The sequence below is a fragment of the Rhamphochromis sp. 'chilingali' genome (genome assembly GCF_963969265.1).
Source record: "Rhamphochromis sp. 'chilingali' genome assembly, chromosome: 10".
Classification (NCBI taxonomy): domain Eukaryota; kingdom Metazoa; phylum Chordata; class Actinopteri; order Cichliformes; family Cichlidae; genus Rhamphochromis; species Rhamphochromis sp. 'chilingali'.
The window spans coordinates 17633545-17661113 of record NC_137937.1 but is presented as its reverse complement, the minus strand read 5'-3'; the positions used below and the strand labels follow the sequence as shown (position 1 = coordinate 17661113).

Sequence of the window (27569 nt, the reverse complement as noted above, 5' to 3'; positions counted from 1 at the left end):
GTCCTGTCATCCCCACATACTCCTCAGGTCAGCTGACCAGCTGCTCCTGGAGGTACCGAGATCCAGGAGGAAGCTCAGAAAGGACAGGGCCTTCTCTATTGTGGCTCCAAAATTATGGAATAATTTGCCCATGCATGTTAGAGAGGCCCCTTCACTGTCCACTTTTAAATCACGTCTTAAAACCCACTTTTATTCCTTGGCTTTTAACCTCAGTGAGACTTAGTTTCTGTTTTAATGAAGTAGTTATTTAATTAATGATTTCACTCTTCTTTTATTTGTTTTTTATTTATATCTCATGTAATTTTATTTTACAGTTCCAATGTACAGCACTTTGTGTCAGCTGTGGTTGTTTTAAAGTGCTTTATAAATAAAGTTGATGATGATGATAAGGTTCATGTGTATCAGCTGTTCATGTGTATCATCCCTTATGTGTATTTAGTCTCTGTGTTTCATTCAGTCTGTGTTGCATCATCTGTGTTCCCACCCTCCATGTTTCCATGCCCAGTCTTTTGTATTCTCAGCCATAGCTTTACCATTGTATTAGTTCCCCAGTTTAGTTATTAGTTTTGTGATTCTGCCTGGTTTATGTCTTCGGCTGAAATAAAGGCTTGCTTTTCCTTCATAACTCAGTTTCATGCCTTCGCCAGTGTCTGCGCCTGAGTCCTCCACACATTCTCCATTCGGTCAGCCACTGGGACTGTGACCCAAAGTGACCCAAAGTTTTAGGTCACTTTGGGTAATTGTTAATTCAGAATTAGGTGTGGTGAGACAGTTAGTGGTAGAGACTATCAATGGCTGTCTTTTGTTTTCATGTGTGAAGGGGAAGCGGGGGGGGGGGGGGCAAACTTGAGGTCACACTGTTGAAATGAATAAGTTGTAAGGCTGTGAAACGAAGGTGAGACTGAGTCTGAGACAAAAGATTGGATTGTGTCTTTTGGCAAGGCCAAGGGTGTGGACAACAGCTATGGAAATTAGTGTACTGCTGAATAAAGATTTTAACTACTCAATTTTTTTACAATTGCTTTATAAATACTGTGAATACTCAACTGTGAAAAATATTGTTTTGGTTTGTTTTGTACATATGTGACAGAGGACTCCAGTCAGACAGACAAAGAGTTGTGACAGATGTGTAAATATTTTATAATAAATGTTCCTGTTTTAAATTTTGGTTTTCTTTGACTGTTTATTCATCCTTATGGTATATGTGTTATCAGTTTAAATTCTACAACTCTACAAGTTTAAAAAAAGAGATGTATGAAGACTAAGAGGAGGATGAAACTTTTTCACATTAAATGTTTAATAATAAGTATTGTGAATAGGAAATAAGTTTCTAACATAATTGTTTATGAATCAAGATTTATAAAACACTAGTGGTGTCACTGGTGTCATTTTGGCTTTAAAATAAAAAAAGCGAACTTATGTTTTATGAACAATTTGATGTTTTGATAATAACTAATAACTCCTTTCAATGTCACTGATAGTTTTAAAGACATTAATATTAAAATGTATAAATTACACTTGAAAGCTGTACACTAGTTGATTGTCAGTGTTTCTAAGTTTTTCAAGCTTTCTCTTTCTTGAAAGCTACTTCCTTTTCCATGGTGAATGGCTATGTTGCAACACAACAGAGAGGAGAAGCTGAAATATATTTTTTCATATTTATGTATTCTTCTCATTCTCTAATTGTTCTATTAAGATTCCTGTATTTTGTTGATATAAACCTAAACACTATACTATTGCACTGCCAATGTATTAAACAGAAGCTCAATATGAACAGTAAGGAACAAGACTTGCCGTTAATCCTTAGAGCTATGGAAGATTTGTGTAGATAACTCGTGCTGGTTTTTCACCAGAATGAACTATTCTTCTTTGTTTGTCATTGACATCAATGAAGATGCTAAATAACAGTCTTTTGCTACCAAATTGATTTAACCTTTATTCATTTTTAGAACCTCACAACACAAGCTGTGTTTGGTGGATGACTCCTTCTCTCTCTCCCTCTCTCTCTCTCTCTCTCTCTCTCTGTCTATTCGTTGTGGGCCTTTCAATGATCTAGCAGTTTGGCAGATTCAGCCTGATTAACTGACAGACAAACACAGAGACCACACGATAAAATCCACTGCCAATTATTCCAACAGTCTTTCACCATTCTCTGATACTGTACTTCTGAAGGAACTTTGGCTTATGCAGCTTTTTCATTTGACTGTTTTGGTTTTACAATATTTCTGCTAATTTCTTATGATTTGACAGCATCAGGTACTTGCTAAGCTTTCTTACTTTTATATGCTGTCATGGTCCTGGGTCGAGTGACCCAGTGTTTGAGTTTTTTGTATCTTTTGTATTCATTTGTGCCTTAGCTTAGTTCACCAAGTTAATTTCTAGATTGCTGTTTAGTCCTGTTTCTTAGTTGTTTGTGTCATCTCCCCCTGTACTCAGTGTCCCTAGTTCATGTGTCAAGTCTGCGTGGTTATGTTTAGTTCATGTCATGCCTAATCTCCATGTTTACCGTTTTACTTTGTAAGTTTGTGTCTAATGTCAGTGTATGTAGTTTCACCCTCCCTGTCCTGTCATCCCCACATACTCCTCAGGTCAGCTGACCAGCTGCTCCTGGAGGTACCGAGATCCAGGAGGAAGCTCAGAAAGGACAGGGCCTTCTCTATTGTGGCTCCAAAATTATGGAATAATTTGCCCATGCATGTTAGAGAGGCCCCTTCACTGTCCACTTTTAAATCACGTCTTAAAACCCACTTTTATTCCTTGGCTTTTAACCTCAGTGAGACTTAGTTTCTGTTTTAATGAAGTAGTTATTTAATTAATGATTTCACTCTTCTTTTATTTGTTTTTTATTTATATCTCATGTAATTTTATTTTACAGTTCCAATGTACAGCACTTTGTGTCAGCTGTGGTTGTTTTAAAGTGCTTTATAAATAAAGTTGATGATGATGATAAGGTTCATGTGTATCAGCTGTTCATGTGTATCATCCCTTATGTGTATTTAGTCTCTGTGTTTCATTCAGTCTGTGTTGCATCATCTGTGTTCCCACCCTCCATGTTTCCATGCCCAGTCTTTTGTATTCTCAGCCATAGCTTTACCATTGTATTAGTTCCCCAGTTTAGTTATTAGTTTTGTGATTCTGCCTGGTTTATGTCTTCGGCTGAAATAAAGGCTTGCTTTTCCTTCATAACTCAGTTTCATGCCTTCGCCAGTGTCTGCGCCTGAGTCCTCCACAGATTCTCCATTCGGTCACCCACTGGGACTGTGACCTAAAGTGACCCAAAGTTTTAGGTCACTTTGGGTAATTGTTAATTCAGAATTAGGTGTGGTGAGACAGTTAGTGGTAGAGACTATCAACTGATGTCTTTTGTTTTCATGTGTGAAGGGCAAGCAAGGGGGGTGGGGGGGTGGGGGGGCAAGTGACACTGTTGAAAAGGTGAGACTGAGACAAAAGATTGAATTGTGTCTTTTGGCAAAGCCAAGGGTGTGGACAACAGCTATGAAAATTAGTGTACTGCTGAATAAAGGTTTTAACTACTCAAGGGAAAAAAGGTGTTGAGTACTGTTTATTGCATTGTAACTTCACTGGTTACTTTGTGACAGTCCCTCCCCTGTTGGCTTCTGTGATTGGATCATTTGAAGTTTTTTGAATGTCCCTCATGATTTCAATAAATACCTGTGCCACTGGTTTGTAAGCCACTTTGCTTTTAGCAAACGAGAAGAGGAGAGCTTTGGATTTTAACATTCTGAGGATTCGAGGACATTATTTTAGACCACTATAACAAACATCACAAGAGATTATTTTTGAAAAACCCTGCCCTTGTGCAATTCTTGGTAAGTTTTATTTGTTGTAAATTGAATTTTATTTTTGGTGTAAAACCACATTTTAAATTTCAGTAACAGAATTTACTTTGTATTTAAGTTATTTTTTTATTGTTTGTGGGAGGGTTACCAGTGAAAAGTCTTTGGTTTGGTTTTCTGTTTTAGTGAATTTGGGCCATTAAGCCATTTTGTGGTCTTTTTTGAAAGACTGAAATCTGTGAAAGCTAGGCCGGGTAATTAGCCACTGATTTCTTATTACAAGTAAAGCACAACATGAATATAATGAAATACATGAAGTGTGGAACATTTTTGGCTGGTTTATGTGTGTTTAGCAGATTTTAAGCAGTTTAGTAACTGCTATTTCAATCATGCTTGTTTCTGCTGTCTTTGGTAGTTTTAGAAATGGTTTATATGACCATTTAGCTAAAATTATAAGGCTTCTGTGGATACTACGTGATATTTGCATGAAAGGTGGGATACATGGAGGTTTTTACATAACTCTTGAGCCACAGTACTGGTGGCTATAGAGCGTAAGAGGATAATTGTAATTTTTCACATAGCTGTGATTTGTTGTGCGTTCATTGTGAGTTGTTAAATTTGCATCATGCTAATTATGCAGGTATTGAGAAAATTTTGTTATTGTCTCACATTTATTTTAGCCTTGTGAATCTGATGTTTAATTATTTTTGGTAGGTGCACAGGTATAGATTTTAACCTGAGCATAACTGGTCATTAAAAAAACCATGCCATTTATGGGTGGGGTTTTGTCTTTGTCACAATTTTAATTGCTAGGGTTAAGGTTTCTTTATTTCTGTTTCAGTCTGAAAATGACCTTTTTCTGATCTTATGTCAATAATGTTTAATTGTACAATATCTTTTTTGTATTAGGAGATCAAACTTCCTAAGGGACATCACGTACAGATACTTCAGAAGGCTTGCTGTGAACTTTCAGCAGAACAGCTGGATTTGGTGTGAACCAAGGTAAGTTATTAAAAATGCTGACTATAGCCTTACATGCTTGAGGTTTTAACAAGGGTTTTTTGACGTTTTTTGATGCTTCCTGTTAAGAGCAAAAAGTGGAAAGAGAAGGTTTAAAAAATGTTCTCCAGTATTGTTCAGTGGGTCGTTAAGTAGTCGTTCAGTGGGCTATTCAGTCGTTTGTTCAGTCAATGGTAGGGGGGGTGAGATTCTAATCTCAATGCACTCACCCCCCCCCCCCCCCCCCCCCCACATCACTTGTATAAGTTAATAGTGTGGAGAATCTCATAAAGCCTTTAGGCAATCAAATGTAAATGACAATATTTATGAGTGTCTTAAGTTTTAAAATGGTCAGGTTTGATTTGAACATGACTGGAAGGTCATGTTCCACCCCCTTACTTTAGTGTTCGTAGTCATAATAGAGATTGACAGACCACATGACTTTCATGCATTGCATGCCGGGCACTAGTGGCAAAACAATTAAAGCAATGCATCAAATGCAAGCATTTGCAGCACCGCAAAACGTTCATTCTCCGGTTCTAATACCTTCTTGCTTTTACTTTGCCCCCCAAGAGAGGTATGTACAAAAACGAAGGAGAACAATACCGCTCCGTACAAAGACAAACTTGATGAAAAGTCAAAGAAAAGATACGAGGAAAAAAATCAAAAGAGTGAAAGGGTTAGACCCTTACGAGCACACAGAGTGGACAAAAGAGTTAGCGAGAGCCCAACTTTCACCACGCTCAAATTGATAATCATACGGTTCTTGGAGTGAGTGCATACACTCATGAAGTTTTTAGTAACTTCAGGTCACTTTAACAAGCCCAGGTCTAGTTTACCGACAGATGGGTACAGGACCTTGAAATGCACCGTGTAGAATGAAAGACCATCGTACCTATCATAAGTTTACCAGTCTCACAAATCGTCTTCATAAATACACATTCGTTAACCATTTATTAATAGGACCTTTAAGCTCAACGGTAATTAATTAGTAGTGGAAATATTTTCTGGTTCATTACAGAAATGTAGCAGTGACAATAATATTGTATGCTGTAATCGTACTGGGCAATTAGTGATACAAAAAAAAAGTTTTATCCTGTGAATAAAAGTATATGTTTTTGTTAATGTACCATGGTAATAAAAGAAACGAAACGCAATATTGTGTCAGGACAATTCAGTATTTATGCACAATAAACACAGGCGCATAGCGCGACAATTTCTGTTCAGCGCCAGACTTGCTTGTAACCTATATCAACAATTCTGTTATGAAGAATGACATATTAGCTACTACAAAACACTGACCTTTGTGTAAATGCTTGGAGCAAACTAACATGTGAGCTGGAGTGTGGATGTTTGTTTAATATATTTTTTTTCTCTTTTTATTGTAGATGCCAAGAAAAAAGGGTTTTCGCATGCGGCGCACACCAAGAATCACCTCTGGTAAGTCCAATGCTAACCCAAATGTTTGCATTTTTGCAGAGAAGTTGCAAGCATCCATTGTTGCTGGGACTGCTGTTCAATGTGCACCATCCACTTCAGATGTGAATGCCTTAATTGCCTGCAGTGTTGTGGCTGCAATCAAGCATATGATAGCTCCAGTGTGTACATGGAAACCAGAGGATGTTGATGATATATGTGTAGAGGGGTGCCAGTTAGGTAGGTATATAGCTAAGGCAAGACAGGACATTGGCAGCAAGCATAGCGTTTGCAGGCTGATTGGGCAGCACACTGTGTTTGGCCAAAGATGGAAAGTTGATATTGGCCCGCCAGTTTACATAGATTTTGGGCTGTCGGAAGGGGAAGCTGTGTTGTATGAAAAGCTGCAGGAACATCTGTTGAGGGATGGCATGTGTCTGTTGGATCTTCACACTGCAGTTAGTGTCATCATTCATCACATGAATTATTTTGTTGTTGTTGATTGTGGCACACGTAATGCAGCTGGGCTGGCATCTGAGATTGGCACAGCTGTGGCTGTTTTTAACACATGCCTTGACGACTTGATGCTTCACATCAGAAATTTACAGACGTCTTTAGATGCACAATGGTATGCTGTTAGCAGCATTTCTGTGCAGGCAGGTCAAGTTGATGTTGACGTGGAGAGCAGTGCAGTGTTTGTGGACAGGGATGTTGACACGAATCTTACAGCTAAAGTTGATAACACTTCTGTCAACCTTGAAACTGTTAATGCTGTCACGGGAGTTGGAGCAGAGGATAGCTGTTGCATTATAAAGAGTGTGAGAGGATCATTTCACCAGGCTGATGATCGATTTAAATATGGAGGAGTTCAGTGTATGGCTATAGGTCTGGTTAGCCTGGCAAAACATAAAGTTGATAGCGTCTTTTCATGGGAGACAAAAGTTCTTGACAGAGTTGTAGTTTTAGGTGACCTTTTGTACACCAATTTGAGAGACTGCAACATGATAAGCAACTCATCCAGTGTGTTGTGTGTCCCTGATTTGCCTAAAAAGTATTGTATTGATGGGCAAAACTTTGAGTTTGAGTATGGAGATTTTGTCAGTGGGGATGTTGATGTGCTTGAAGGGGAACTCATTGAGAATGGTGTCTACACTACCCTGCAGACTGGGCTGCAAAAGATCTGTGCCATGTATAATACATGTCTTCTGACATTGTGTGGCAGTACATGTGCAGTCATTTCTGAGAATGGACAATATGCACTAGTTGATTCTCATGCACGCAGTGCTGTGGGTTTGGTCAGTGAGCAGGGAAGAAGTGTTGTTTTGTGCTTCAGGTCACTTGAAGATGTGGTCAGACACATCTGCCAGCTGGCAACGGGCCTGAGTCAGAAGCAAAAGCCTTTTGAGGTAGCTGGTGTTTATGTTAGGTACCTTATGGTGTCTGATAGTGCCACACCCAAAGACAGTTGTGAAAAAACGTGCAAAACCTTTACACCAGAATCAAGTTGTGATTCAATCCAGAATGAACCAAACATCAGTGATGTTATCATCGTGGAGTCTTTAATAGAGGCAGAGAGTTGCAAAACGTCTGGAAAGACCTTGAGTTGTTCTGAGTATAATTTGGGGTTATTATGTAATGATGCAACAAGAAAGCGCAAGATTTCAGTGGGTCACAGTGAAGCTAAGAAGTTAAAACAGTATGATGTGTCTCAGGTGAATTCAGATGTTGAATTTGTTAGTGAAGTGACAAACAACAAGCTGGTGTTTAGTCCCGTTTCTGAGTGGGTTTGTCAGGCTTTGTGCACACAGTTAAATGTGGAGTTTGAAAAAATTAGTGTACCAGCGTCTACATGTGTTGGTTTGTTAGGTGTTCCATGCAAAAATGAAAGTATAGTGGCTGATGGGAACTGTTTCTTCAGAGCTATTTCTCAGGTTGTGACTGGCACACAAAAGCACCATCGCAAGATAAGACTTGCCATTGTGAAAGAGTTGGAGAGGAATGCTGCAATATATAGAAATATTTTAAGATCAGAGTATTCAACAGTTGCAGACTACATTCAGAAATCTAAAATGAGAAATGTTAACAGCTGGGCTACAGAAGTTGAAATCCAAGCAACTGCTAATTGTTTAGGAGTTGATGTATTTACATTTCATGATGAGCGTTGGCTAAAATACGGCTGTAATGGCAAGCTTTTGTCAGAAAAGGGAATCTATTTAGAAAATCGTCATGGGAATCATTATGAGACGGTGGTTTGTGTTCTTAAGCCTGAAGAGCAGACCTGTTATGGCTACTGCAAAATCAGTGCATCTGTTATCAAAGGATACAGCACTAGGTTAAAGAGTAAGGATAGTTTTTTTTTTTGACAAAACACAGGATCACACATTTTGTGCAGATGAAGTAGTGTTAGATACACATGCTGATGGTGAGGTTTTGAATGACGCAAGTCAGTTTAGCTTCAGTCCCATTTCCAATGGAGTTGCACAAAGTTTATGCTATAAATTTAATGTTGACTTTCAGAAGCAGGATAACAAAGTTCACACTGTTTATGGTCATTTAGGTGTTGTTTGTAAAACAAATAAGGTTATAGAGGACAGCAATAGTTTCTTTAGGGCTTTATCTGAAGTAATCAGTGGTTCTGAGAAAAGTCATAGAAAAATAAGGCTTGCTGTTTTGAAGTATATGGAAAACAATGGTGAAGAGCACATGAAGTTCGTGGTAAAAGATTATGTTTCAATATCTGAGTATATTTCAAAGTCACAAATGAAGTATGTTGGGAATCCTGCTACTGACACAGAATTTCAGGCTGCAGCAAATGCTTTTGGATTGGACATATTTATGTTTAATGGAGATAAATGGCACAAGTATAGCTGCACAAGTACAGATACCACAAATGAAGGGATATACTTGAAATGTGAAAATAGTCATTTTGTGCCAGTAATTTGTGTGCAACATTTTAATAAGGAGGGTTGTTTTGGTTTATGCAGAGCGACTAATTTATCTACACCACAGCACATGTGTAGAGGAAAAACAAAAGAAGCAATGAAGGATGCATTAAATATATGTAGTTCATCAACTAAACATATGGTTTCTAAGCATTCAAAAATGAAAAAGTATTTTAAAAATCAAATTGCATACCAAGTAAATGCATTACATAAGGAAAAGGTGAAGGCAAGGAGCATAAAAAAATATCAAAAAGATTTGTTGCATAGGCAAAAGGTAAAAGAAATAAGCACCTGGAAATATGAGCAAAATGTATCTCACAAAGAAAAGGTTAAAGAAATGAGCATCAGGAAATACAAGCAAAATGTATCTCATAAAGAAAAGGTTAAAGAAATGAGCATCAGGAAATACAAGCAAAATGTATCTCATAGAGAAAAGGTTAAAGAAATGAGCATCGGGAAATACAAGCAAAATGTATCTCATAAAGAAAAGCTAAAAGAAATCAGTATAAGGAAATACAAATTAAATGAGTTGCATAGGCAAAATTTAAAAGCAGTAAGTTTTAAAAAGTATCATGGAAATCTAGAATATAAAAGGCGTGCTATTGCTGGTGTCAGCTTGAAAAGGCAGCAAAGGAAAGAAAAGGGAGAGCAGTTTGATTTTGTGATGACAAATTTTTTAGATAAAATAAAAGATGGACCAGATTTTGTTTGCTGTGTCTGCCATAGGTTGTTATTTAGACATCAGGTGTTACATTGTCAAAAAAACTATTATAAAAAAACTAAAACTGCAGCACTGATTGCAGAAAAATGTTTAACTGAAGACTATTTACACAAATGTAATAAAGATTGTACAAATCCATGTCACTGGTTGGAGACAGTTAAAGCTAAACTATGGATCTGTTATACATGCCATTATAAAATTAATAAAAATGAAGTTCCTCCAGAGTCTGTAAAAAACCATTTAGAAGTTCATCCCATTCCACCTGAATTGGCATGTTTAAATAGCTTAGAACAACATTTAATAGCTTTACATATACCATTTATGAAAATGCTAGCCTTACCTAAGGGTGGACAAAATGGAGTACATGGACCAGTGACATGTGTACCAGCAAACATTGTGGAAACCACCAATGTCTTACCCCGTTCTAGCATGGAAGGATCTTTATTACCAGTAAAGCTAAAGCGCAAGTTAACTTACAAAGGCCACTATCAATACCAGTTTGTTGACACTATCCACATAAGACAGGCTTTACAATATTTAAAAGAGTCAAATGTGCATTATAAAGATGTAGAATTCAATGAAAGTTGGCAAAATCAGTTTTGTATGCATCAAGAGGAAGCTGTGGAAGAGGAGAGTGATAAAAATGCAGTAAGCGGTGTTATATCTTCAAATGTTGATGACGAGCTTTTACATGACAGACAGCAGCACTGTATGTTTCAGGACATGTCTCATGCCTGTTGATATTGGTCAGGAAGCACTAGATCAATATTTTACTAACATATTAAATCTAGCTCCAGCAGAAGGGAATAATCCTGTAAAATTACTTTCTGATCATGCAAATGAAGCCAAATGTTTCCCAGTGTTGTTTCCAAAGGGGGTGAATACATATCATGAAAACAGAGAGAAGCGTTTGACACTGTCCCGTTATTTTAATAACCGGATTTTACATGCTGATGGCAGGTTTGCACAAAATGTTGAATATATCTTTTTTGCTCAGTATATGTCTGAGATTGAACAGGTTATCTCTAATGTGTCAATAGCATTGCGAAAAGGAAAAGGTGATTGTACATATCAGAATGTTAGCCATGAGTTGTTGAAAGATGAAGAGTCTTTGAAGAAGTTGTTGGAGTTTGATGATGGGTACCGTTTTCTTAAACCTATTAGAGGTACTCCAGCTTTTTGGCAGGCAGCACAGCGTGACCTCTTAGCTTGTGTTCGTCAGCTTGGTATACCCACTTGGTTTTGTTCATTTTCGTCAGCTGACATGCGATGGACAAATCTTCTTTATAGTATTTTGAAACAGCAAGGTAGAACAGAAACAGTTGAACAGTTAGAGTGGGCAGACAGGTGTGATCTGCTGCGTCGAAATCCTGTGACTGCAGCAAGGATGTTTGACTTTCGGTGGCATTGTTTTTTGAAGGAGGTACTCATGTCTCCATTTCATCCGATTGGTAAAATTAAGGATTACTTTTACAGAGTGGAATTTCAACAGCGAGGGTCACCTCATGTGCACTGTCTGTTTTGGATTGAGAATGCTCCACAGATTGATAAAAATACAGATGAAGAGGTGATTCAGTTTATTGATGAATATGTAACTTGTGAATTACCTTCACAAGATGAGACTTTATTGGACATTGTCTCATCTGTACAACAGCATTCAAAGCGGCATTCTAAAACTTGCAAAAAAAAAAAACACAGTTTGCCGGTTTAATTTTCCCAGGCCACCATCCAGTCGAACATTTATATGTCATAGGAAAAGTGATATTTCCGAGCAAATATGCAAGTGTCAAGTGGATAAGAGAGAAGATGATTTACAACAATGTGCCTGTGAAAGTCAGCGTCAGCAAGACTCTATTAAGATGAGAAGAAAGCAGGCAAGTGATATCTTAACAACAATCAAGAAGGCTCTTTCAGATGAGAGTAGAAGTTTTGAAAGTGTGGAGCATTTGTTTCAGAGTTTAGGTATGAATCAGGCAACTTTTGAGGAGGCATACAAATGCTTTAGTCGAAATACACATGTTGTGTTGAAAAGGCAGGTAAACGAGGTTTGGATAAATCAATATAGTAAGCCACTGTTGAAATGTTACAATGCTAATTTGGATATTCAATTTGTAATTGATGCTTATGCCTGCTGTGTTTACATAATTTCTTACATGTCAAAATCTGAAAAAGAGATGGGTTTGTTGTTAGGTAATGCTCAGAAGGAAGCATATAAAGATGGAAATGTTAGTGCAAGGGAGGCTTTGAAGTCATTAGGCAGTGTATACCTTCATAACAGAGATGTTAGTGCTCAGGAGGCTGTGTATAGGCTAACAAATATGCATCTAAAAGAATGTTCAAGGAAAGTTGTGTTTGTGCCAACAGGGGACAATGTAGTTAAAATGAGTTTGCCCTTAAAAGTGTTAAGACAAAAAGCAACATCACAGGATTTAACAGCAGAGGACATGTGGATGACTAGTATTGTAGACCGGTATACGAATAGACCAAAAAGCAGTGATTTTAATGATATGTGTATGGCCACATTTGCCTCCGAATATCGTGTTTTGAGTAAAAATGAAAAATCCACTAAGCCAATACAGTTGAACAATAGATGTGGTTTTGTTACTAAGAGAACACGGTCACAACCTGCAGTTGTTCGTTATGCACGATTTTCAGAGACTAAAAATACTGAATTGTTTTATCAGAGTATTATGCAGTTGTTTTTGCCATATCGTGTAGATCAGGAACTAAAGCCTTCAAACTATACAACATTTGAACAGTTTTACAAGAATGGCGTTGTGAAGTTTAGCGATGGATTTCTGCATTCAGTGAAATCAGTTGTTGATGCAAATAGACATAAGTTTGAAATAAACGCAGATAAACTGGATAACGTTCAAAATACAATTGATTTGGATGGTGTAACAGAAGATGCCTGGTGTGAGCTTTGTCCAGAACAGGAGTTGGAGCGTTTAGAGTGTGAGCAGGAATGGAAAGATAAAGAGCAAATAGGGGAAGAAGACAATGAGAATATTCCAGATTTAGCTGTGTGCAGCCAACAGGTTTCACATTTAGAAAAGAGAAATGACATTATGCCCAGAAGAGACGGTTTGGCTTTAATTAGATCTCTAAATGAGACACAGCTTTCAGTCTTTTATCAGATTAGGCAGTGGTGCTTGGATAAGACAGTAGGCAAAAACCCAGATCCATTGCATGTATTTATTACTGGAGGTGCAGGAACAGGGAAAAGCCATTTGATTAAAGCAATTCACTATGAAGCAGCAAGGTTATTGTCACCAATGTGTCGTCATCCTGAAAATGTTTGTGTTTTATTAACTGCGCCTACTGGGATTGCTGCATATAACTTACATGCAACAACAATCCACAACACATTTAGCATTGGTAAAGATGTCCGCTTACCTTACACCCCTCTGGGTGAGGAAAAGTTAAATTGCCTACGTGCTAAATATTGTGATCTGCAGATCCTGATAATTGATGAAATCTCCATGGTTGATCAGAGACTAATGGCTTACATCCATGGTAGATTAAGACAGATTAAACAAATTGGAGATTTTTCACCTTTTGGAAATGTTAGTGTTATTACTGTTGGAGACTTTTTTCAGTTGCCTCCAGTAAAAGGAAAACCCCTGTATGTTGAGGATGTTGGTATGAACTTGTGGTCTAGTCTATTTAGGGTTGTTGAACTAAATAAAATAGTAAGGCAGAGCGATGTTGGGTTTGCAGAATTATTAAACAGGTTAAGAACTCACATTAAAGGGGCTCCATTATTAGAAAAGGACATTAAAAGCTTAAAGCATTGTGAAACTGGTGAAGTTAGCTCAGCTTTACACATTTTTCCAACAAACAAACAAGTAAATGAGCATAATATGCAGCAGTTGTTTAAGATGTGTCCTGATTATGTTGAGATACCTGCTCAGGATTTTGTCAATAGTAGGAAAACAGGGAAACTGGAGTTAAAAACTGGACATCATGCCAAAACATATAACACATGTTTGAATGAAAAGCTTCTCTTGGGGAAAGGTGCCCGCGTAATGTTGTGTAAAAATGTAGATGTAATGGATGGTCTTGTTAATGGTGTATGTGGTATGGTAACACACATAGTTTATCTTACTGAGGACAAGAAGCTTCCCAAAACAATTTACGTAAAATTCGATGACAATCATATAGGTGCACAAAGGAGGAAAAACTGTGTGTATTACCCAGCACTTGAAATAGGCTCTACAGGTATTGAAGCAGAAGAAGAAAAGGTAACTGAGAAAGGTGGATTGCGGCGGCAATTTCCACTGAAACTTCCATGGGCTTGTACAGTACATAAGGTACAAGGAGTTACTGTTGATGATGCAGTAGTGTCTCTTAAAAATGTGTTTGCTCCAGGACAGGCATATGTTGCCTTAAGTCGTGTTAGGAGTTTGTCAGGTTTAATAATTCAAGATTTCAATGAAAAAGCTATTTACTCTAAAGGTGGTGTAAAGGATGTAATCGAAAGAATGCCCCAATTTTTGTCTGAAAATACAGCATGTACTAAGACACACGATTTCACAGTAGTGTTAATGAATGTGCAGAATTTAACTCTACATGTAGCTGATCTGGTATTGTGCACACAGCATTTGCAGCCTAACTGTATTGCTGTTACAGAGACATGGATGTCTGCCGATTCTTCATTAGACACTGTAAAAATTGACGGTTATGGGTTTCAGCATAATCCACGAAGTGCATCTTACACTAGAAGTAACCCAACATTTATTGAAATACAAAGCCAACAGCATGGTGGCGTTGGCATGTATACTGCAGACAGTTTGACATCTGAAATTATAGCTATACCAGATGCCAATTTAGAATGTTTACTTTGCAACTATTGTACATGGAACATTTTAATAGCAGTTATTTATCGGCCTCCTTCTTATACCATGGCACTGTTTAAACAAAACCTAGGAAAGTTACTTGATTGGCTAGATAAAAAAAGTAATACAGTAGTAGTAATGGGAGATTTTAATGACAATGTTCTAAAATCTTCAAGTATTTGCAAGTTTGTCACAGACAAAGGATTCATTCAACATGTAACACAGCCCACCACAGAGAAGGGCACATTAATTGATCATGTGTATGTTAAAACAACACATTATGATGTAAAAGCTGTAGTCTTTCCAACATATTTTAGTGACCATGAAGGGATTTTTTGTACGTTTAAATCCAAGACTCCTACATGACAAAAGGGCAGTGAGCAGCAGTGTGTGTGTGTGTGTGTGTAAATTTATGTAAATAATGACCTAAAAGTACAAAAAGCACAGCTAACCATGAGAGAAAAGAAATATTCCGCTCTTCTCCTCTCTACTCTTCTTCCCTTTTCTGGGACGTAGTGGGGAGGTAGAGCGTACAGCCTAAACCGGCGGGGAGGTGTGGGAAGCCAGACCAGGCGCCCCCCTTCTAGCTCTCCTCTCTGCTCTCTGCTATCTTGTCCCTTTTGTCTTACTTCTCTCTATCACCTATTCTATCCCGTTGAAGAAGTTATCCTCCATAAATGCTAAAGAGAAAAGAAATATTCCGCTCTTCTCCTCTCTACTCTTCTTCCCTTTTCTGGAACGCAGTGGGGAGGTAGAGCGTACAGCCTAAACCGGCGGGGAGGTGTGGGAAGCCAGACCAGGCGCCCCCCTTCTAGCTCTCCTCTCTGCTCTCTCCTATCTTGTCCCTTTTGTCTTACTTCTCTCTATCACCTATTCTATCCCGTTGAAGAAGTTATCCTCCGTAAATGCTAAAGAGAAAAGAAATATTCCGCTCTTCTCCTCTCTACTCTTCTTCCCTTTTCTGGAACGCAGTGGGGAGGTAGAGCGTACAGCCTAAACCGGCGGGGAGGTGTGGGAAGCCAGACCAGGCGCCCCACACCTCCCTTCTAGCTCTCCTCTCTGCTCTCTCCTATCTTGTCCCTTTTGTCTTACTTCTCTCTATCACCTATTCTATCCCGTTGAAGAAGTTATCCTCCATAAATGCTAAAGAGAAAAGAAATATTCCGCTCTTCTCCTCTCTACTCTTCTTCCCTTTTCTGGAACGCAGTGGGGAGGTAGAGCGTACAGCCTAAACCGGCGGGGAGGTGTGGGAAGCCAGACCAGGCGCCCCCCTTCTAGCTCTCCTCTCTGCTCTCTCCTATCCTAAAGCAATACATTATCAGGGACTGTAATATCTAGTCCTTTAACTGAATCACAATGGCTGATTGTAGGTAAGGGAGGGAAGTGGAAAGGTTACACCTCACTTCTAGCTATGTTTTATATGTTAGTCAGCCCAATTCTGTGCACACTCATTCTTAATGACTAACCTCAGCCAATTGCTATTACAGTGGTTTTTTTTTCCTGCATTAAGTGACTTTACCATTAATTAATAAACCCAATATTTTAAAGTTTTTTGTAGATATCTTTGGGTATTTCACAATAATTTACTGGGGTCTTGTGCACATGAGGAAATTTTGTCCATAGACTTCTAAATAACTGAAACTGTTTTTTCATTCATCTTTCAGATACAATGTATGCATCACACATAGAAAAATAAAATGTACAATTTGCTAAAGATAGCAGTAAGTATTCACTTTATATAGCACATAGTACAGTTGTGCTATCAAACAGAGTAGTCATGCTCACATGTTGTTAATGCAGGTTTTGCTTTATCCACTTAGCCTTAAAAAGCAAAAAGACACTGGTAATGGTACTCCTGGTTTACTGGGATAGGGTTCGACTCCCTGTGGTGTCCTTGCTTATGGCTATAACGGACTAATACATGCTATTGACCATTACATTTACATTAAAGTAATAAACAGCCATGTCGATCCAGTTACATCTATATTGAGGGTGCTTCTGATTGATGATTAGTGCTTCGAGTTTGGTTTGAAGCTTGTAATTAGCTTTCTGGTCTGGGCAAATAAAGTCTAATAGCAAAGTGTAAAGTAGGGTTAAGTGATATGTAAAAATTAAGTCCAACAATCAACAATATAAGATATATATACATGCATGTGCATACTTTTTGATGGGCGGGGCAATGTAATCATGCACAGACTGATTTGAACGTTTACAACAAAGAAGTCCAAACTAATTGCCATAAAAAATAAAGTCACCAATTAAGGATTTTATTTGACTACCAAAACAGTGTGCTACTTGTGCAGATGTATAATGCAAGCAAAGGAATCAAACACGACTAACTTGCATGAGCATGTATGTGTCCACCATCCAAACATTTTTTCTAACATAGGCTCGTGCCTTTCTTTGTGTCTGTTTTGAATTTCAGTAATTGAATCGCTGCACTTCGGCACACTCTGAGGAGAGTGCAAAAAAGGTGGTGTTCAAACAGTGCTGTAATTTCTATCCTGTTAACTGCTTCTATTAGCTCCATCATTGTTAGCAAACTTACTTATGGGCAAATAAATAAATCGCCCATATCATCGAATTGCGAAACCTTAGCAGACAGATGGAGAGGGATGACGTAAGAATGCACCAGCAGAACTTTATTCCTGTGGAGGCAGTGAACACAATATACAGCTGAACACTAATATTTCACCCAAAACGGGCTCTTGAGGAACTCTACAGTAACTTTTCTTTTTGTCACTCTCTGTAAACTTTAACTTCAAACTCTCACTCACTAATGTGCAAACACCACACAAAGAGAGGTTGTCCTTGTCTTCTCTACCACATTGAACCTGTGGCACAGATTATATTATGTTTCAAGGCTATTAATTAATTTGTTTTTTATTTGTTTTTATGTTTTTCACCCAATTCTTGTAGAAGCCACAGCTGAAAGGGAAAGGAACTCCATGTGACTCGCAGACCTCTACAATGAATATAAAAGTATACAATCTGGAAATTGCAAAAATGTGTCATAATGACCAAAAAAATTCCAAATGGAACACTAAATTCTGGTTGAGGGCACATTTCTAACACAATTTTGTATATGTGTTAGGATGTTACATGAGGGAAATTACAAGGCCTAAAATGTGAAACAGAATGCTGCAAGAATCACATTTTAAAGTCAAAAACATGCAAAAATGTTTGCATTGATCCATGACACTGACCATAAAACATGAATAAAATAGGAAAACAGATAATTTTTATGGCAATATATCAAAATTCACTGTGGCACCATGGCGAAACAACTAGCTAACATTTAATCTCATTCAACAATCATTATTTTTGTCCCACTAGGTGGCGCTCTAACACTGATAAATGGCATATCAAAAATTTCTGAGCTTGACTCTCGACTCATGCCTGCGACCTTTGGGAGAGATTGAATATTTTGATTTTGAGTGACAGCAGATTACTGCTTTTTGGCCAGTGATTGAAACTCCACGTGCCGCCATGACCACCCCGTTTCCCTGAATGTAAAAAGCTTCGCAATTTAACATCACAAAGGTCTTAAGATTCCACACACAGGAGATTGCATCAATCTGATGAAATCCCTTGGAGGAGTACGTCAAAGCACGGTGCCTGAAAAGAGGGGAAAATGTTGCCAAAATTGCACATTCATTTTAAAATGGCTGACTTCCTGTTGGATTTGGGATATTGCTCCAAGAGACTTTTTTGTACATCTTGATATCTCCTATAAGCTTACCAGGTTTCAGATTCATACATAAAACACAGAGCTGGGGCTGTGGTTTTGAAATTTTGTAGGGGGCGCTGTGGAGCCATTTTGGGATATTCAATGAAAATGATCACATGACAACAAAGCCTTCGTCACATTGGAGGTGTGTGCCAAATTTCAAGCCTCTATAAACTTGCCAAGACCCTCAAAAGCCACTTCATTTTTCATGGTGAACAGCGTTGCCACCAGGGTGCGCCGTTCAGGATAAAGTCACAATATTCGCACTGCAGCATCATGAAGGACTCACGGTGATATTCACCGCTTTTGAGATGTCCACAATGAACCTGTGAAAATCAGTACAACAAAGTGTAAGACATGACATTTCCTGTTCCCACTAGGTGGCGCTCTTCATATTCCTGACAATGGGCACATCAATCTGTTCAGGGCGGGTCTGACATCATGCCTGTAAAGTCTGGTACTGATCAGACTGGATTTCATTGAGTTATACTAATTTGTTTCTTCATGGCGAGTCATCGAAATTCGCCATGGCGCCACGGCCTCACCGTATTGTGAAAACTCAAAAGCTCCGCAATTTAACATGGCACAAGGGTGTAGTTGACACTGACCAAATATGAAGGTTATGAAATCAAACCCCAAGGAGGAGTTCGCAAAAGTTCGAGGCATGGAAATGGCAAAATTAGAGCCAAAATGTCACCTTCTCTTCCAAATGGCGGACTTCCTGTTGGGTTTGCGTCAATGGGCCCACAGACTTTTTTGTTCGTCTTGGCATGATACACATGTGTGCCAAATTTCATACATGTAGCCCAAACGATGTGGTCGTAGGGCTGCATTTAACAAGGCATAGGTGGCGCTCTAGAGCCATTTCCCAGTGCTCATATGTAAAACCATTAAAAAACAAAATTTTTCACCAGACCTGGCATGTGTGCAAAATTTCATGAGTTTTTGAGCATGTTTAGGCCCTCAAAAAGGCCCTTGTTTGGGGTGAATAATAATAATAATTAAAGCTGCAAGCAGCGTTATGAGGGCCCTCGCACCCCCGGCGCGTCGAGCCACGCCCAACACCTAAAACCAGCACGTCCAATGTGATGTCACATTGATGGAATTCATGCATTTAACCACCAGCTAACATTTCATCTCATTGAACTATGATTATAGTCGTCCCAATAGGTGGCGCTCTAACTATTACCGACAAATGGCATACCAAACATTTCCAAGCTCGAGTCTCATCACACCTGCGACCTTTGGGAGAGATTGGACATTGTGTTTTTTAGTGACAGCAGATTACTGCTTTTTGCGAGTGATTGAAACTCTACGTGCCGCCATGACCACCCAGTTTCCCTGAACGGAAAAAGCTTCGCAATTTAACATCACAAAGGTCTTTAGATTCTACACACTGAAGAATGCTTCAATATGATGAAATCCCTTGGAGGAGTTCGTCAAAGTATGAGGCCTGAAAAGGGGGGAAAATGTCATCAAAATTACACATTAATTTTAAAATGGCTGACTTCCTGTTGGATTTGGGATATTGCTCCAAGAGACTTTTTTGTACATCTTGATATCTTACACAAGCTTACCAAGTGTCAGACTCATAGATGAAACACAGAGCAGGGGCTGATGTTTTGAAATATTGTAGGGGGCGCTGTGGAGCCATTTTGCGCTATTCAAGGAAAATGGTTGCATAACAACAATGCCTTCATCCATTTGGAGGTGTGTGCCAAATTTCAAGCCTCTATAAACTTTCCAAGCCCCTCAAAAGCCACTTCATCTTTCATGGTGAACCGCGTTGCCACCAGGGTGCGCCGTTCAGTTTAAAGTCACAATTTTTGCACTGAAGCATCACGAGGGACTGATGTTGATATTCACCGCTTTTGAGGTGGCCACGATGAACCTGTGAAAATCAGTACAACAAAATTAAAGCCATGACATTTCCTGTTGCCATTAGGTGGCGCTGTCCGTATTTCCGACAATGGACACATCAATCTGTTCAGGGCGGGTCTGCCATCATGCCTGTAAAGTCTGGTACTGATCAGACTGGATTTCATTGAGTTATACTAATTTGTTTATTCATGGCGTGACATCAAAGTTCGCCATGCTGCTGGGGTCACACCCTTTTGCGAAAAGTCACAGTTTTCACTGTAACCCAAGACCAACTCCTTAAGGCTTTCCTGGAGAAATTTGAGGCTGCAGGTGTCACCCATCACTATACTGTACCCCAAAGTGTAAAACATGACATTTCCTGTTCCCACTAGGTGGCGCTGTCCTTGATGTCAAATATGGCAGTTGAAATATGTTCAGGGGTGGAGCCTTATCATATGTGTGCTCTTTGGTCCAGATCGGAACATGTATGACAAAATGAGAGGCAATAAGATTTTCATGGCGAGTCATCGAAATTCGCCATGGCGCCACGGCCTCATAGTATTGTGAAAACTCAAAAGCTCCGCAATTTAACATGGCACAAGGGTGTAGTTGGCACTGACCAAATATGAAGGTTATGAAATCAAACCCCAAGGAGGAGTTCGTCAAAGTTCGAGGCATGGAAATGGTAAAATCAGAGCCAAAATGTCACCTTCAATCCAAAATGGCGGACTTCCTGTTGGGTTTAGGACATTGCCATAATAGACTTTTTTGTTCGACTCTGAACATTATATAGGTGTACCGACTTTCAAACATGTAGGTCATACCCATACCGGGGGCTCGCGTTTTTCATTTTTCTAGGTGGCGCTACTGAGCTAATTTTCCCTGGCCATGTCTGAGAACATTAAAATACGTAAATTTTCACCAGACCTGACGCGTGTGCAAAATTTCATGAGTTTTCGAGCATGTTTAGGCCCTCAAACGGCCAATTCATTTGCCGAAATAATAATAATAATAATAATTAAAGCTGCAAGCAGCGTTATGAGGGCCCTCGCACCCCCGGCGTGTCGAGACATGCCCAACACCTGAAACCAGCACGTCCGATCTGATGTCACATTGATGGAATTCATGCATTTAACCACCAGCTAACATTTCATCTCATTGAACCATGAGTATAGTCGTCCCACTAGGTGGCGCTCTAACCATTATAGACAAAGGGCATAACAAACATTTCCGAGCTCGAGTCTCATCACGCCTGCGACCTTTGGGAGAGATTGGACTTTGTGTCTTTGAGTGACAGCATATTACTGCTTTTTGGCGAGTGATTGAAACTCCACGTGCCGCCATGACCACCCCGTTTCCTTGAACGTAAAAAGCTTCGCAATTTAACATCACAAAGGTCTTTAGATTCCACACACTGGAGATTGGTTCAATCTGATGAAATCCCTTGGAGGAGTTCGTCAAAGAACGGTGCCTGGAAAGAGGGGAAAATGTTGCCAAAATAGCACATTAATTTTAAAATGGCTGACTTCCTGTTGGATTTGGGATATTGCTCCAAGAGACTTTTTTGTACATCTTGATATTTTCCATAAGCTTACCAGGTTTCAGACTCATAGATGAAACACAGAGCAGGGGCTGTTGTTTTGAAATTTTGTAGGGGGCGCTGTGGAGCAATTTCGCGCTATTCAATTAAAATGATCACATGACAACAAAGCCTTCATCACATTGGAGGTGTGTGCCAAATTTCAAGCCTCTATAAACTTTCCAAGCCCCTCAAAAGCCACTTCATCTTTCATGGTGAACCGCGTTGCCACCAGGGTGCGCCGTTCAGTTTAAAGTCACAATTTTTGCACTGAAGCATCACAAGGGACTGATGGTGATATTCACCGCTTTTGAGGTGGCCACGATGAACCTGTGAAAATCAGTACAACAAAATTAAAGCCATGACATTTCCTGTTGCCACTAGGTGGCGCTGTCCGTATTTCCGACAATGGGCACATCAATCTGTTCAGGGCGGGTCTGACATCATGCCTGTAAAGTCTGGTACTGATCAGACTGGATTTCATTGAGTTATACTAATTTGTTTCTTCATGGCGTGACATCAAAGTTCGCCATGCCGCTGGGGTCACACCCTTTTGCGAAAACTCACAGTTTTCACTGTAACCCAAGACCAACTCCTTAAGGCTTTCCTGGAGAAATTTGAGGCTGCAGATGTCACCCATCACTATACTGTACCCCAAAGTGTAAAACATGACATTTCCTGTTCCCACTAGGTGGCGCTGTCCCTGGTGTCAAATATGGCAGTTGAAATATGTTCAGGGGTGGAGCCTTATCATATGTGTTCACTTTGGTCAAGGTCAGAAAATGTATGACAAAATGAGAGGCAATAAGATTTTCATGGCGAGTCATCGAAATTCGCCGTGGCGCCACGGCCTCATAGTATTGTGAAAACTCAAAAGCTCCGCAATTTAACATGGCACAAGGGTGTAGTTGACACTGTCCAAATTTGAAGTTTATAGGACCAAATCCCAAGGAGGAGTTCGTTAAAGTTCGAGGCATGGAAATGGCAAAATTAGAGCCAAAATGTCACCTTCTCTTCCAAATGGCGGACTTCCTGTTGGGTTTGCGTCAATGGGCCCACAGACTTTTTTGTTCGTCTTGGCATGATACACATGTGTGCCAAATTTCATACATGTAGCTCAAACCATGTGGTCGTAGGGCTGCATTTAACAAGGCATAGGTGGCGCTGTAGAGCCATTTCCCAGTGCTCATATGTAAAACCATTAAAATACAAAATTTTTCACCAGACCTGGCATGTGTGCAAAATTTCATGAGTTTTTGAGCATGTTTAGGCCCTCAAAAAGGCCCTTGTTTCGCCTGAATAATAATAATAATAATAATAATAATAATAATAAGAAACGGAGCAGATACAATAGGGCCTTCGCACTCTCGGTGCTCGGGCCCTAATAATAATAATAATAATAATAATAATAAACAGAGCAATTACAATAGGGCCTTCGCACTATCAGTGCTCGGGCCCTAATAAGAAACGGAGCAGATACAATAGGGCCTTCGCACTCTCAGTGCTCGGGCCCTAATAATAATAATAATAATAATAATAAGAAACGGAGCAGATACAATAGGGCCTTCGCACTGTCAGTGCTCGGGCCCTAATAATAATAATAATAATAATAATAATAATAAGAAACGGAGCAGATACAATAGGGCCTTCGCACTCTCGGTGCTCGGGCCCTAATAATAATAATAATAATAATAATAATAATAATAATAATAATAATAATAATAATAATAATAATAAACAGAGCAATTACAATAGGGCCTTCGCACTGTCAGTGCTCGGGCCCTAATAAAATATATAAAATATACAGAGTTGAATATGTGCAAAACAAGTGGCATTTATATACAGTGTGGAGTGCATAATGTTGAAGTTCCAGTAGTGAAGCTGAGGTGTCTATGACGTGTTCAGCAGTCTGATGGCCTGATGGAAAAAGCTGTCTCTCAGTCTGCTGGTACGGGACCGGATGCTGCAGAACCTCCTTCCTGATGGAAGCAGTCTGAACAGTTTATGGCTGGGGTGACTGGAGTCCTTGATGATCCTCCCCGCTTTCCTCAGGCAGCGCTTCCTGTAGATGTCTTGGAGGGAGGGAAGCTCACCTCCAATTATCCGTTCAGAGCACCGCACTACTCGCTGGAGAGCTTTGCAGTTGTAGGCGGTGCTGTTGCCATACCAGGTGGTGATGCATCCAGTGAGGATGCTCTCAATGGCACAGTGATAGAAGGTCCTGAGGATGCGGGGGCTCATGCCGAATCTTTTCAGTCTCCTGAGAAAGAAGAGGCGCTGCTGCGCCTTCTTCACTGTTTTGTTTGTGTGTACTGACCACGTAAGATCCTCAGCCAGATGTACTCCAAGGAACCGGAAGCTGCTCACTCTCTCCACAGCAGCGCCGTTGATGGTGATGGGGGTGTGTAATTCTCTGCACCTCCGGAAGTCCACTATCAACTCCTTTGTCTTTGCGACGTTGAGGGTGAGATGGTTGTCTTGACACCAGTGGGTCAGGGCGCTGACCTCCTCCCTGTAAGCCGTCTCATCACCATTGGTGATAAGACCCACCACTGTAGTGTCGTCCGCAAACTTCACAATGATGTTGGAGCTGTTAGTGGCTGTGCAGTTGTAGGTGTAGAGTGAGTACAGGAGAGGGCTCAGTACACACCCCTGTGGAGCACCAGTGTTCAGTGTGATGGGGGATGAGGTGATGCTGCCCAGTCTGACCACCTGGCGTCTGTCAGACAGGAAGCTAAGGATCCAGCTGCAGAGGGAGCTGCTCAGTCCTAGATCCTGCAGTTTCCTGTCCAGCTTCGAGGGAACGATGGTATTGAATGCTGAGCTGTAATCTACAAACAGCATCCTCACATACGTGTCTCTCTTCTCCAGGTGTGACAGGGCAGTGTGTAGTGTCAGGGCTATGGCATCATCAGTGGACCTGTTGTGGCGGTATGCAAACTGTAGAGGGTCCAGTGAGTCGGGTAGTGCAGAGCAGATGAAGTCCCTGACCAGCTTCTCGAAGCATTTGCTTACGATGGGGGTCAGGGCTACAGGTCGCCAGTCGTTCAATGAGGAGATGGTGGAGGTTTTGGGTACAGGGACGATGGTGGCCATTTTGAAGCAGGCTGGGACTACAGACAGAGAGAGGGAAAGGTTGAAGATGTGCGTGAACACTCCAGCCAGCTGAGCCGCGCATGACCTGAGGACGCGGCCGGGAATCCCGTCCGGACCAGTAGCTTTGTGTGCGTTCACCTTCCTGAAGCACTTCCGCACATCCTCCTCAGACACAGTGTGCGCACTGACGTCATCCGCGGTGCGCACACTGTCCGGTCTCATGGTGTTCGCTGTGTCGAATCTAGCGTAGAATACGTTTAGATCCTCACACAGAGAGGCCGTGGTCTGCGGTGAAGTCTGGCCTGATTATCACCAAATTATTTATATTTAGATAAATATTTATTATCTTCAACTTATGTTTAGACTTTTGTATCTCTTTGGCACCTTTTGTTTTTCTTTTTAAACAAGCGTCTGTTGAAAAATCTATGGCTGTGCTTTCTTGTGTCTCAGGAACTTCCAGACCACTTCAGAGTGATTGCAGCACAGCCCTATGTTTAGCTTATTATTTTGTTGAACAGAGTCATAGTAACTAATTATGCAATGGTTAATATTAACTGTTAGCCATGTTTAGCTAGTTTTCACTGAGAAAATCATGTTATGTGTTATCTCCCCAGTTCATTAATTAACATAGAATCTGTCTGTCCTGGTCAGAGAGTGTTTTCCCTTGGTTGACTGACTGAATGTAGGCTGGACCACCTACAGTAACTCTAATCCTTCTCACAGTTACTGTCCATAAATGGATGACTAGACACGCTTTCTCTTTGCCCACATAATCTTCAACCAGCTGACTAGACCTGGGATGGCTGCTATATGGATGTAAAACTTTACTGTTAACACTGTTGCCTTCATTGTCTCTATAACTGTTCTGTCAGTATCTAACTCTCATGGTGATCCTGATTTGACACACTGGTACTCTTTTTTTTTTTAAGCTGAGCTGTTCACATGCTGTTGCATTAGGGCTACGTCTTCTAGTGTGACTTATTGGTATTAATTTCTTCTAATAGGCATTATCCAAAGTTCAGAAATGTTAAATAACCTCTACTTGTGTTGTCAGTCTAGTTAGCAGGCTAAATCTCATGTTGACGCATATAAGAGAAACACCTGATAACAGTTGATGGTTATTCTGTGGTTGATGAAGATTTAAAAAAAAAAATGAGTAAAAACATTCAGATATTGAGTTAGGAGTGAGGTCCTAAATTCAGGAAGGAAACCAGAGCACAAGCAAAAGAGAAATTAAGACTCTCGACAACCGTTAGGAGAAGACAGAGAAAGAAAGTAAAAGTTAACACAGGATACAAACACTAACCTTCAGAGTAAAACAGGAAGTAGCCAAAAGGCAGATACTAGAAATGGAGACAAGGATACTCAGGTAGGCCAATATAAATTATTTATACATGCTGTATCTGAGAGTTATTTAGAAAAGGGAAACCTTTTAAGACTCCCCAGTGATGTATTTCACAAACTCTGTGTGGTATGAAGACATGATTTCACACTGCTGTCTGTGGGATTTGTACTGTGCTTCAGGTAGTTAGAAATGTTATTTAGTAATATTGAAATTACCACCAAAAGTCCCTTACTTCGATTACTCTCAGTTGGGTGATACAGTGCAAACAGAAAATGTCATGGAGACTGTTACCCTGGCAATATTGTCAAAACAGTGAAGGAAGGAGGGGTAAATGAAGTCAGAGCAACCAGACAATCACAACAATGTGAGAAATGCTAGAGACCACCAAAAGAAAAAGAATAGTTGAAAAGGAGGAGTGATAAATGAAGATGGAAAAAATGAAAAGCTCTTTAAAAGTGCCACAGGTTAGTTCCTAGTTGCTGAGTGCTGCTACACCTTTTTTTCTCTCCATTTGTGTTTGGTGTTGCTGGGCATGTCGTTACCAACCAAATTACGTGTTACTGCCAGCATTTCTACTTTTACTGTTTCATAATATACAGCATTTTGATTGCAGCAACATAGAATCCAACTCTTGTTTTTTGGTTAATAAACAAAATTAACCTTAGAACGGAACCTATTTTACAGCTCTCCAAAATTTAGAAGAGACTATGTATGTGAACCTGTGTGAATTACTTATTTATATTAAAAGTAAAACTTAAGACAGAAACCCTTTTATATGACATTGGCTTGAAGTCCAGGAGTGTTCATTCAGATAACTAAGATTGACCTTTGAAACATACAAAAGGGCAGGCCCTGCATGAAAAACCAAAGCCAAGTAAGTTCTACATCATGAAAAATGGAAGGAATGAGGACATGTTTAATAAATGCTCACTGTGATTTAGCAGAATGTATATCTCTGTGCCATTGTGATTTCTAGATTTCTGTGTATGGATTAGGATGTTAGATTTATCTTAATTGTAAAGTCCTGCAATATTTATAATACAATCTCCATCAAAATACCACTTTTAGTCTTTTAGTAATAGGATATATTAATGTGAGCATGCAAAAGAGCCAGTTTCAAAGTGCTTTTGCTTCAGAATAATGTGATACCTCTCTGATTAGCGGATATGAATGTAGCAAATCAAGACAGGAAACATATGAGTGTAAGTGTGGCAGAAATATTAAAGTAATTAAAAGTGAAAAAAGT

General features: G+C 39.7%; 1 protein-coding gene across 2 annotated transcripts in view; it reads left to right on the top strand.

The window, feature by feature from the left end:
* The window catches only part of LOC308403873 (uncharacterized protein), a 381166-nt gene that overhangs the window by 44264 nt on the left and 309333 nt on the right, over positions 1 to 27569 (top strand). The window contains exon 1 of one of the 2 annotated variants that reach the window (XM_080893668.1): positions 26672 to 26787. The exons of the other annotated variant lie outside the window; for it this stretch is intronic. Coding sequence (XP_080749794.1) covers positions 26746 to 26787 — 42 coding nt within the window. The 5' untranslated portion in view covers positions 26672 to 26745. Of the gene's footprint in view, positions 1 to 26671; positions 26788 to 27569 lie in introns of those variants that run through there. 2 annotated transcript variants of the gene reach the window in all.